General features: G+C 36.8%; 1 protein-coding gene across 1 annotated transcript in view; it reads left to right on the forward strand.

The window, feature by feature from the left end:
• rab27b (RAB27B, member RAS oncogene family) overlaps nucleotides 1–3095 on the forward strand; it is a 58986-nt gene extending 55891 nt beyond the window's left edge. Inside the window, exons 5-6 of the mRNA XM_062434814.1 lie at nucleotides 120–243; nucleotides 2300–3095. Of these exons, the coding sequence (XP_062290798.1) occupies nucleotides 120–243; nucleotides 2300–2486 (311 nt within the window). The 3' untranslated portion in view covers nucleotides 2487–3095. The remainder of the gene's footprint in view (nucleotides 1–119; nucleotides 244–2299) is intronic.
• Nucleotides 3096–13880: the final 10785 nt, after the last annotated feature.

Genomic DNA, 13880 nt, shown 5'->3' on the forward strand with positions numbered 1-13880 from the left:
AAACCTGCATTGCTTCCGCTCAGGATCCTGTCTACTGCTGTTACACATTAATGGGTGCAGTTTTTAACATGTGATTTTTTTTTGTGTGTTTTTTGCTGTTTATTTGTGTTGATTTCCAGGCCAGCTACAGGCCAACGCTTACTGTGAGAATCCAGACATCGTGTTGGTAGGAAACAAGGCGGACCTGGCCGACCAGCGTGAGGTTCAGGAGAAACAGGCCAAGGAGCTGGCAGATAAATACGGGTATGTTTATTAATCATGGACAGAATTTATATTTCTACACTTTACATACAACAGTTTATGTTTACAAGATAAAGCCAGGTGACAGGATCTGTCTTTGCACTTTTACTGATGACTCCATTACTCCAGTTTTGGGGTATCTCCATACATGTCTTAATTATTATCACCATATATTGAATTAACGTCTCTCAGGTTAGGTAACAAGTGTCTACAGGTGTGTCTGTAGTATCTGTATGTATTGTAAATCTTTTAAGCATGGGCAGGTAAATTAAAGTATTTATTCAATCACTTAAAATATGTACTTCATCTTTTTGTTATTTCTGATTCATTCTGGTTTTATTCTGGCTGTTCTCCTGCCTGTTACTATCCCTTTTGATGTTTTGTGCTTTGTGCCCAATCGTAATTAATTTTTAAATTTGTCAAACATATACTCATACAGTACAAGTACATATGTTCATATATTTCTTCATTCCTAGTCTTAGAGAAGTAAAGTTTAGGCACTACACTCTACACAGTCCTACAGTGGACCTCTAGTCATGATTTGCTTTGACAATTGTGACATTACACACACACACACACACACAGCAGACAAAAAACCGGGGTATTTTATGAAGAGCAGGCAGATTGTAAGACGAGCAGTGAGGCAAAACAAAACATCACTGACACATGTGCAGCAATGACATCTCAACAATTTCTTTCTCCGATTTCTAACTTTTACCTCGTCTAACAGGAAGTTAGACGACTAAAAATCATTTCCTGGTGTCATTCCTGCCTGCCAAGACCTCCGTCTGATGTTGCCTAGCAACAAACTTATGTTCCAGGAAGTACTAAGTGCTGTTTTAAACTTAAAAATGTTGAAGGCTGTACAGTAGGTGGAGTTTAAACGAGTCTGAAATCCGTCTGTCTGTCAATTAGTCAATAAAATGTCTGACACTATAAGTTAGAAAGGGTTTTGTATAACAATGAATCAATGGACAAAGGAGCAATAACATCTGATAGCTTCACATATAAGAAGCTGTAAACTGAAATGTTGTATTTCATACATTACTAAAATTAAATGAATATGTTATTATACTGGATGAACTCATGAAAGTATTTAAAATAAAAGAGAATTGTTCATGGGAATAAGAGCACTTCTGATCTGGTCACCTGACCATCAAAATAAATGTGGAGAAGGGGCTACTGAGTGCTATTGTAATGTCATTAGTTAGTTATACCCACTCAATGAAAGCACAGAATAGTAATCAGTCAGAATATTGCGAGAATATACACACATCTGTCCTTTATGTAGCACATAATAGAGTGGAATGACAATCATCCACTTACAGCTCTGTACAAATTAGACACTGTGCAAGTCTTTCATTGTTAATACATCATTTATAAGTGAAGAGCTTTATTGAAATATAACTTAAAAGGAGAAATTGCACAATGGCTTACATGATGAACTTCCTTGTTTTCATATACATATACTCTTATTATATTATTGATGAATAATTAGTTAAATAATTAATATGCTATTATATTTAGTATTTTCACTATTTTGACTCAAACCAGTGTTGATTACGCTGTTATAACAGTTGAAAAACTGCATTAAATTGACTAAAAATTGCCTGAACAGTGCACTCAGTTCTGTGTTTTAGGTACTTGCAAATGAATGTTGATAGAAATGAAATAAGAAAAAGAAAAAAGAAAAAACACCTGATAGGATTCCAATGTTTTGGACCTTTTAAAGGACCAGTGTGTATAATTTAGTGCTATCAAGTGGAACAGATGTAACAGAAAAATAAGATTTTTGGTGCTTTGAATAAGCCCTACAGAGGGAGGGGGTCTTCTTATAGAGGCCACCATGTTGCACCACCATAATACAAAAGCCCAGAATGGACAAACCAAACTCTGGTTCTAGAGAGGGTCTTTCACGGTCTTTCACGGCACTTTAAGTTCTCCTACATGCTTGGAAGAAGAGGCAGAGGTGTATTCAGTTGGTTGCAATCTGCAAACTCAGCACAAAATCTTAGAACTGCTCCTTATAAACAAATATTTCTGCTCTTGTTCCTCACAGGATCCCGTACTTTGAGACGAGTGCAGCGACGGGAGCAGAGGTCGACAAAGCGGTGATAACGCTGTTGGACCTGGTCATGAAGAGGATGGAGCAGTGCGTCGACAAACCGCCCGCTGAGCCGGCCAATGGCAACGGGGCCACAAAACTTGACGCTGCGCCGCCTAACGAGAAGAAATGTGCATGCTAGATGAAGAGCCGATTCAGGAAACGACCAGTCAGCGCTCCTCTGTCGTTTGTCCTTTCTACTCGCCACATTCCTTCCTTTTTATACTTTCTTCTTCTCTGACATCTTTGCATGTTTCTTTGTCTTCTCCTCTTTGCTCCCTTCTTTCTAAAACTAACCATTATCCATGTTCTCCTCCTTTTTTCTTTCTTTTCCACCCTTTTTTCTACCTTTTCCACCCAAACTGTCAGACACTCTGGCAATGAAACAACCCTATCTCCCTCTAGTGGATATTCAGGCTAATACATTCCCAGCCTGTTTGCCCTTGGGCTCCATCCATGCTTGAGCTCTGTTTAGAAGGAAATTAAAACAGGAGGGGACAGTTCCATCACTGTCAGACACATAATGTGCCTCATTTAAAACCTGCAGCCTGGGAATTAAGCTGTGCACACTCCCAATTTCTCTGCTATAAAGCTGTTTTAATGATTTTAAATGGATCTAAACAGGCAAAGGAACTTGAATTTGGATTGTTTAAAGTCCGATCTACTCATCACTTTGTAACAAGGGAAAGATTTGACTTTCTAAACACTTCCTGTTTAGGCTGTCACTGGATGACAGGCTGTGTAAATTGCGTCATTGTCCCCTCCTGAAACTTTTCCTCCTGGACCAGGATGAGCACATGTGTGTTTTTACTTGTATTTTTCCCTGTTTCACACTGTTTCCTGTGCTGTACCTTTATTTGCCATGTGTGGCAGTTTGTCAGCGTTTGAACCAGTTTGGTCTAGTTCTTGGATGTAACACATTTGCTTAAAAAATGCACCAAATTGTGTGGCTGAGGAGACAAGCTTGTTACATAAATAATTTGTGTCAGTACTCATTTTTAATAGTCTTGGCAGAATTGTTGCTGTTCAACAAGAGAGGAGAACCTGTAGCAGCCTTCCATCTATGAGTTATATATAAACCTGATGATGCTACTTTTGAGCCGTGCCGTTATCTGAAAATTAAAACTGACCCATCAGAAATTAGTATCCATGGCCATAATAACCATCCATGATTTGTCTGCATAATGTAGCTAGCAGCTGACTAGCTAGCGTAGGATATCCTATTTTAGCTAGCTGTGTCTACTTGTGGCACGCTAATATTAACAAAAGCAACTGAAATTAGTATCCATGGCTCTAATTTATCGATGACGATGTTTGCATAATGTAGCTAGCAGCCAACTAGCTAACGTGGAATATCCACCCTTTTTTAGTCGTGTCTACTAGCGGCACGCTAATATTAGCAAAAGCAACTGATGAGTGTTTTACAGTAAAGCCAGTCTACAGTGTATACAGTAATGTTCATATGGAAACAAATCTATCAGGCAATGGTAATACAGAAAAAATAGCATTTTTGTACCCGTCTTCTTTGCCTCTTAATCCGCAACAGCTAGTTGTAACTATTTAGCTAACGCTTATTTGAAGGAGGTTTTTTTCTACAGTTGTCCATCTATCTGACTTTTGATACCAATACATTAGCATGTGGTATGTTTAGCTAATTGTGCTTATTTTAGGAAAAGGACTGTATGCTCATAAATTCATGCTGTAGCATTAACATATCAAAGTTGACCATTTTCCTATTAAGGATACTTTTACATTTTCATTAGTGTCTTTACTTCAGATTATTCAGTTTGAAAACCTAATGTTTCAGCTAGCGCTTTTTAACAGCCTGGCTGGTTATAATTTGCTATTTTGCGTGAACAAAGCCAACTCCGCTAGACTTGGCTGATTGCAGATTTGCAGACATTATACTGTTTAAATTGTAGGGCTAATATGGGTACAGCATGGCACATGTGCAACGGAGGAAAAAACGCTGCCAACATTGTACATCATGAACATTTGTTATAGACCAGGATAAACGTATTGTTCCAAACTGATCTACTGCCTTGGCTTTTAAAGCATTATTTCACTGTGGTTTCACAGAGGGTTGAATCTAAGTTTGAGACAAGTCAGCTAAAAATACAGGCTGCTCTGGGGACCATTATCACTGCGACTTAATACAGCCTAAAAAAAGACGAGACAATGGCTAACGTGGCATTTTGTAATAAGATTGGCTGAAAATCAGATGGGGGGCAGGGATCACCTCAGTCTGGTGACATCAGATCCTCAGAGCAACTGATTAGATTTTGACCTCATCTTTTCTTCACAAAAAAAAATCACACAAAGTGAAATATCGCTTTAAGGCCCCATATATGTTAGAATATAGAGTGACCAATTATTTATATTAAAAGAATTATTAAAACATAGATTATTACTGTTGTCATTTTTTTGTTATATTCTTTATATTTCACACACCCTTTTTTTATTTTCATGTAAGTCAAGAGAAAACCATCCAGCTGCTTTTATACTTGTGATTCATTTTTCACTGCTTCAGTGTTCTTTGAGCTCAGTTGTCAAATTAACCCAGAAATTTCAAATTTATTGACAAAATGTGTCTCTAACATGAAGAAAACACACTATTTTAAACAATTTGAAGAAGTATAGAAGTTTTTAACACACCTTTTTATTGTTGTTGCTTAACACTATCATTGTTTTTCCATTTGATCATTTAAGAGTTGTTTTGCAGAAAACCAGCGAAATTCAAACTAAACCAAATTACATTTCTCTTAAAAGGCTGTATATTTTGCACCTGGACGCTATACTTGAGCACAATGAAAAACATTCATATTAATTGGCCATATAATTGAGTTGAAAATTTCAGTTTCTCTAAATACCAATGTAACTCAACAATTTCCCTTAAATCAAATCACACATTGATCTGCCTTACATCATGAAAAATGTTCAGATGTTGATTTGCACATGAATGAAGATAAAAAATATTTCTGCTTGCCACCTGTTGGCATTTTAAGCATTTAAGTCACAGCTTCATCATGTTTAGCTTATTAAGATCACTGAAGGTTGATTTTCAAAGTGTACTGAAAGTGAAACCAGTGGCAGCAACATGGGTGAGCAGTAAATGTTGCTATTTAACAGCAAAAAATACTGCTGTGGTCTTTTAAAAATGATCAAATTTAAATGTTTGATTAAATGTGTTTGGGTTTTTTTTTTCAGTAATAGGCTATTTTTGTATCGTGCATTCCATTAAAAGACCCTCAGTTTATGTGTTGTAACACTTTGGCTTCACCTCGCTGTCACCTTTAATCTGCCAGTGTGCCAAAAAAACAACAAAAAAAACAAGGAAACACCACAAAAAAGGAAATGGTTTTCTACAAACCCAAACCTCATTCTGCTGTTCACTCAGAGAAAAACTGCCTTCACATTTAAAAAAATGTTTTGTATGTGTGCGTGTGTGTGTCTGTTTTGTTGTTTGAAAGTCATGTCGTCTGCCAACATCTGATCACAGTGCCATATTATTATTATTATTATATTAAACACTCACAACCTTTCAATTATAACATATAAAAACCTTAACAGATTGATGTAAAAAGACCTAGGAGCCTGGCTCACATTATAACATCATCTCCTACTTACTGAGCTGCATGGAATAGCTCATGAAATCCTTTTGATACACATTGTAGGTTTTATGTTTTGTTTCATATACATAAAGTTCTGTTACAGTGGAGCAAGAAATTTCAGTAAAAATGTCTCCAAAGATTCACCTGGATGATAGTTTGATTTAAAGCTGCATTAACTGAATTTTTGTCCACTTATAGGCAGTGGAACAGCATTAACATATTATCAGCTTGTAAAGTTATGTTGAACAGACACAGAACAACATTATCATCCAATTAAAGTTGTGTTTGTGTCCACCTGATGAATGTAAAGGTAATATTCATTCTCCTTACAGCTCAGGTTTGGTCTCCACCATCTACTGAGAATAATATATTTCTCCCTACCCTTGTCTGTCCACCGTTTGTTGCTGGCAGGTCAGTGCAGTGGTTTTATCAGAGCCTGTTTGCTCAATACAGCTGCATTAAGACCAAAACTATGAGCTAAAAGAGGCCAAAATGCTCAGTATAGTGCTGCAGAGGTCGTGCTAATTCTTTGTTGGTCCACTATGAGCGCCAACTTTCACATTACACATAGTTGTATCATCCAGTTTTTCTATAAAATCATTGATTAATGCAGCTTTAAAATGTCTTACAACTGTCTTTTAAAATTCTTAAAAAGCTTAACAAGTGTTTCATTAAAACCACTAATCAGGTTTCTCACTTGTTGCATGTTATTTTGAAAAGTATCCATATTTTTGGTAAAAGTTGGGTGCAAAGGTTAAATTATTAGACACATAAAAAAAGACATATTGGTTACCTGAAAATGTCATGCAAGGCCTTACTGATCAAAAAGACCCAGCTAATGTAATTTTTGTTCATTTTACAATGAAAAAAAAGGTGACATATCAGCTCAAATAGAGAAAAGAGACAAAATGATCTACATTGATACAATTCATTAACATAACATAACAAGCATTAACAGAACAAAGGTAGTTATGATTGGCACTGCTTTTCTTAGTATTTCCAAATAAACAACCATTTGCCTAAAAACCTTGAACTAATGCCTTTTTAATGTGACAATCTTCCAATTTGTCAGCTTTTATCTGAGCTTTCCTTTTTACGTTGCGCATCATATTTTCGTCAAATTTCATTCAAATGTGTTCTTTGATGCCTTTTTGTTTCAATTCAGTATTCAGTTGTGCCACACTTGTATCTGACATATGTTTCATGTTTCTCTTGACGCATCTCCTCCGTAAACCTTCTCAGTCTTAAATGTAGTTTATGAATTCACTTTAAAAGTTTACACTGTTTGAAGAGTCATGTTGTGCCTGTTATTAACTCTTCTGTCTGATCCTCTGTAAAGTTTGTGAGCTACTGAATATTTTAATGCATTGTTGATTATAGATTACAAAGCAGATGCAAAAGAGAATGGAAGTCATGATGTTGTTCTTTTGTGCCCGATATATCGAGACAACTAACCGATCCAAGTACCTCTAAGAGCTTTTATTTTTGGAAATCCTCTGTGTGAATTCTCTCTGATGCCTGCGGTTTGTGAACGTTTCAGTTTTCACTGTGTGTATCGATGCCTGTGTGTGTTTGTTGGGTTTGTTGCACTGTCAGCATGTTTGACACCATGAGAATGAAATGACCTGTGATGCGTTCGGTGTTTCTGATGTCAGAGCTGCAAATAAATCTCTGTGTTTGTTTTATCCTTCGAGTTTTTTTTCCTCCCCCTTTGACATGGATGATGTGCGCTGTTTTCATCAGAAAAGAGAAAAAAGAAAGCTTTTCTTTGATTGGTTGATCTAGAAGAGTCTGATAGCAGCAGCGGCGTGGCGTTTCTGTGTCGATCGGGTGTTAACAAAGGCATTCTGCAACTCTACACAAAAACAAAATACTATATTTTTATGTTAGTTTTCATCATTCAAGCCCTGAAATATTCATTTTTAGCTACAGGATCGAGGGATGGCAGTGTTGGTTGGTCTGTTTATCTCAGCAGTTTGATCGAGACTTAAATATCTAAGGCTATTTTACTATTGAATTGCCATAAAATTGTGTACAGACACTCATAGTCCCCAAAGGATGAATTTCACTGACTTTGGTCAATGGACTTTTCTTCTAGAGCTACCATCAGGCTCACAACTGTGGTTCTGAGCAAATATCTTGACAACTATTGGATGAATTGCAATGGGATATAAATGATTATTTGTGGTTCCTAGAGGATAAATTCTAATGTTTTCATTGAAATATCTCAATGACTCTTGTGTGGATTGTCATGGGCTATGTTAGAGACATTCACTGTCCCCAGAGGATCAATTGCAATAACTTTGACACGGAAGAGAGAGGGGATATTCATTGTATGTTTTTTGCAATCTCCAACCTCACAACTAGAGGGCACTAAATCATACTCTGGTCCTTTAATTTCATTCATGAGCTGCAGTGTTTCTTCAGTAGCTTTAGCTAAAGTGTCAGGAGGCTAACATTTGTTTGCATGTTAATATTTTACATTAACATACACACATTTGCTAGCATTTTAGAATTTAAAGTTTTATGAAATAGTTGAATGAAACACATATAAACACATTAGCTTGCTAACATACAAGAGGAGCCCTTAAAATGGGACACCTTGTTTTTACCATTAAAAAAGGACCAATAAAGTCACAGGAACGCCCCGCCATGACAATGACTATCAGATCATTATCAAAATGTATGACATGTTTATCAGACAGCAGCTTTGGTGAGAGTTCCCCAACATTGATTCAGCTTCTTCTGTCACATTTCATGAAGTGTGAATTTAATACATATTTCTGTTGTTTTCGACATAGAGGCTGAACAGTATGTCCCGTTTTAGTAAAAATATTAATACATATAAAATCATTATAAAATGAAAAAAGATGGCTTTTTGGTTATCAAAGTGTTATAAACAGCAACTGAACATGTTTAGGTATGTTTTGATGAGTATCTTTGTAAAGTCACTTGTTTGCATTTTATTCAGCTGAAGCATTTGATGATGATTAACTGACTTTGCAGTAACTTCATCCACGCATTGTAAGATCTGACAGCTAATTAAAGATGACTTAGTACTATAATAAGTTTGGAATATGTCGAGTTTGTTGTTTTTGTCTGCAACCAGAACATCATGCTTCATCACTTCACTGCGTGTGTATGTAGGGACACAGCTGGTTAGTCAGAGCAAGGTCATTGATTATAACAATTAGGCATTTATTCAAGTTTTATTGTGATTGACAAATTAAATCACAATAAATTGGCTTCCTTAAAGAATCAAGCTGCATGACACTAGGGCTTTTCCCAAATGCTTTTCCTGATATATTACCAGCAACTCAAATTTCTCCTCAAGGTTCAATCCTTGGGCCTATTTTTTCACCTTGTATCATTACTATGCAGATGATATTCAACCTTCTGTACAGTACCCTTTATAAAGAACTGATTAGCTCTAAATTATACTACTTTACAGACCTTGATGAGATCAATGTGTGGTTGACTCATAAAATCAAAACAACTGATTAGCCTACTTAGTAAGGCCTTAGCCTTACTTGGATGTAGGGGTGAAATCCTTGGAATTACCTGGCTCCTTTACAAGATATTCATCATGATCATGTTCAAGATGTTCTCCCGACAATTCCTCTTGCAGCAACTAAATTTGGCAAGTTCTTTCTTCTGACAAGGTGTCCAATTGTTCTTTGAATTGTGGAGTTCCTCAATGCTCAATCCTGGGGCTTTTACATTTTTTAATTTGTATCATTACTATGCAGATGATGTTCAACTTTCTGTACAGTAGCCTATATAAAGAACTGATTAACCCTGAAATGATGCTACTTTACATACCTTGATGAATACCTCACAGCAACTATGTAGCAACACTTGGATGTAAAATCCTTGTAATTATTTAGCTACACAATTCTGAAACAAAGTAGCATGTTTGGAAAGTGAGCTGTAATGCTTAGTTATCTGTAGTAAAGTGGCTAATACATGTTTAACAAATAGTACTGTATTGCACATTCTTGCTCTAAATATTATCAAATTACTTCTGCGAGTCAACCTTTCTGTCACTGCCTAGTCTGTGATTACAGTTAAGTGATTTTGTGCAGTTGCTCAAACGACTTTAGACAGTTCTCTGACAAATGGGTAGAAAAATGTATGTAGCCCTGTGGCTCTTATTTCATTTATTTACAGAGATTAAAATGTTTTAAGTTGATAATAAATAACAGTTCATAAGGCATAAATATGTTTTTAAAAAATGTTGGATTATAACATGTAAAACGTCATTCTATGTACAGTTAAAAAGTCAGAGATACAAGTGTGTTGTTAGTTTAAAAGCAATTCATAGTTGGTTGTTGGCACAGTGAGCAGGAAAGTGTTTATTTTTGGGGCAGTGGAGCATCTTCTTCTTCTCTCATCTTTGTACCCTCAGTCCTTAGCCAATCCTGTCCTCACCTTGATCAGGTAGGAGGTGTTTTGCGTCAACTACGGCGCATCAAAGATAGTTACGGCAGAGCCATTTTATCGGCGTCAAGCATAAGAGCTAAGCTGTAAGCTGTATATTAAAAAATAAAGTAAAACACTCTAAGCTCCCAAGACTGACGAAGAGTCGTCGCGTGGTGGAAGTGTGTGTACTCTGAGAAGCTGTCAGAGGTAAATACATGTGTTTTATGTACTCACTTTTATGTGAAATGTGTAAATACGAGCTAAAATGCTAATCGCTGCTAGCCGTTAGCTCAACATGCTCATAGCCTTACACTGCTACTTTTGCATTGCGACTAGCAATTGCTAATTTGTGTAGTTTGTATACTGTGGGGTTTCGCCATGAGTTAGCCTGTAGTTTTGATATTAAAGGGAGTTATCTGATTCAGGACTGGACATTTGCCATAAGGGAGAGAGTGAGGACCGGGAAAGCCCTGGACCGTGAGAGAGACTGTAGCTGCTGTACTTGAGCGTGTGGTTTCTGCATCGTGTTGCCGCTTGCTTCACCCTGGCCGCTGAAACCTCGTGCCCTCTGCCCTTTTCCCCCATCCTCCACTCTGACTGTTGGATCTGTAAGTACTTGTGCACGTGCCTTTTAGTTATGATGGTTAAACCCAGTGAAGCGGCCTTTCGTTTTTAGCCTCACCGCTCACGAGCATCGACCGGTGTGTCAGATTAACTGGTGGCTGAATTAACTGGTGATTAGTCGGTGTCTTTTGAGACTTTACTAATGTTACAGACACAGTATTCTGGAACATTGATGTATGTGTCAACTAAAATACATGTAAATACTAGACCTCTCACTACGAACATTTCATTCGCTCTCTGGTCGTTTAAAAACAACACGTGTGGGAATCGAACCACCGACCACTATAACTATCTACGTGTGAACCGGTGTCAACACTGTTACGCCACGCAGAAATCAAAGACGGAGAGGAGATAGTCACATTAGTGTGTGAACCGTAACAAATCCAGATCTAAAACATGAGTGCATCGTGATATTGTTTTTTGCAACCATTTGATATAAAGCGGTCCAATATTTTTTTAAATAGGCTACTGGCTGGCTTTTTCACATTTCATTATTTACTGCATCCAAAAGCAAATCTTTAAAAATGGGCAACACGCCAGCTGTGGTGTAGAAAACACATAAATGGAGTCTGAATTAACTGGTGATACTCCGCTGCATGATGTGCTGAATAGTGTTAAGAATATTGTTGTAATTGGAGATATAAATGTGTGCAGCTTTAATATAAAATATAATCAATGGTATACACATGGAACAAGTTAATCTGGGTAAATCACGCTTTGCCACAGCTGACTCCACGCTGCTTTCGTGTTGGGTGTGCACATACTCGAGACTGTTTGTTATACACTGTTAGAAAGTATCAACAGTTTTGACTTGACATCAGTTTAATAATGATACTTAATACAAAATATGAGACCGAAAACAAGAACATTTTATGAGAGATTTATTGATGTTAAATCGATGAATCTACTCCCACTTTTGTATTACTGGATCTGTTGGACTGGCACTATAGACACCGAGCAGTTAACACCAGACAAAACATGGTTTCAGCATTATGACAGATGAGTTAGCGCACCAGAATCCATGTTGAAGATTAATAGTAATTGTTAGGCCTTTCAACATACTGTATCAGCAGGCATTATCAGTACGAAATCGCACAGCGTGGCTGCACAAAATTGGTCACAGTTACATCCACAGATAAACTTACAACAAACACTCAGAGTTGTGTCCTGTTAACCAAATGTATATGGGCTGTTGTACCCCTGTAGTGATTTTAGCTTTCCAGACCTGCACGTACAATTTATTCAATTTCTGTGGCTGTTTGTAAACATCAAATTAACAGTCACGTCTTTTGATTAACAGGTGTGCTGAATTGCTTGAAAATATCACTGTGATGAGAGATAAATGTCTATAGCCTTTCATATAACACGTTTGATGGTAAATAACATTACAGATGTTGTGTCACAAGTTAATCTGGGCGTTACGCTATCACAATTTAACACGGCTAACAGCTAACTCCACACCACGTTCGTGCTGAACACATACATACCTCAGTGTACGTTTCATTTATAGGCTGAGGGACAGTAGAAGCAATTCTTAGGTCGACTTCATATTAGATTCATGACGGAATATGAGATTGACAACAGGAACATTTTTAACTGATTTAATGCTAGTGATGTTAACAGTATTTTGACCAGGCATCGACACAGTCACCTATCACCAGTTAATTCAGCCACCAGTTAATCTGACACACCGGGCCTGCAACGTGTTAACTTAATTTGCATTTATTCTATAAACCCGGTGTGAATGTGTGTGTGAGTGTGGGCTGTGGACACTTTAGCTTATGGTCATTTTCACCTTCTTGTGGGTTATAACTGATTGATTGAGGGTCACAACTGTGAGATCAGCATATTGTTTTTGAACATTTGTACCAATACACATCTAAAGATCAACAGTGAATTAGTTAATTGTGTAATAAATAATTGTTATTGTTGAAACTACATCTGTTTTAATTATAAGGTTTATACTTTGTGGTCATTTAAAATACAGGTTAGTTGTTTACTTTAAAGGGAAGTACCTAAATTTGTGTTACTTCTTACATATTATTGGAGGCACCGCCAAATTATTTCATATTCATATTTAGTTCTTTACAAGCATACTGCGCCAAAACCAGACGAACTCAGGCCCCGTTCCAGTGTACTACAACACCCCAACAATTGTCAAATAATACTCATTAGCTACCTGGGGCTGGGGTTACATGTATATGCATTTTACTTATGGTAGAAAAATATTAGCTCTTAAAGTAACCATGTGATGGTTTTACATCTACATTCGGAAAAGACAAGAAACACACAAACAATACTCAAGAGTTCACAGTGGAAGAAGGATTTATTTAAGAAACTTCTCGCCAAATGAGAGACAAACAAAAATAAATACCCGAACAGAACATTAGAACCAGCAGAATGTGAAGTGTGAGTATAAAAAATAAGTTGTGTATTTTCATTCTTTTTACATAAGTATTTGCAGACAGTGTCACTTTCTTTTGTTATGACAAAAGATAAACCAAAATACACAAATGATAGTGTAGCTATTTTATACCCAACAGCTAAGAATGATCTGAAACTTTCAGAGAGAAAACTGTTTTCAAAAAGCAAAATACACCATCAAATGTAAACATGACAGAGAATCCAAACTGCATCTAAATATTAGCTTCATGTGTTTACAACAAATGTCCCCCAAGCAGAGAACATGCAGAATATTGTTTCAGTTTACTTTCAACACAGTCAGAAGGAGGAAGTCAGTTTTCTTAAGATTAAACCATCAAAGAGCCTTAATGAAACCAGCAATTAGGCTTCTGCTGATTTGAATTTCATTACCCGACCCTGTGTGTCAAATATTTCCTCTAAACTAGAAAACATTGAGCAGATGGTACAGAGAACCT

This window comes from Scomber scombrus, chromosome 15 (genome assembly GCF_963691925.1).
Source record: "Scomber scombrus chromosome 15, fScoSco1.1, whole genome shotgun sequence".
Lineage (NCBI taxonomy): Eukaryota > Metazoa > Chordata > Actinopteri > Scombriformes > Scombridae > Scomber > Scomber scombrus.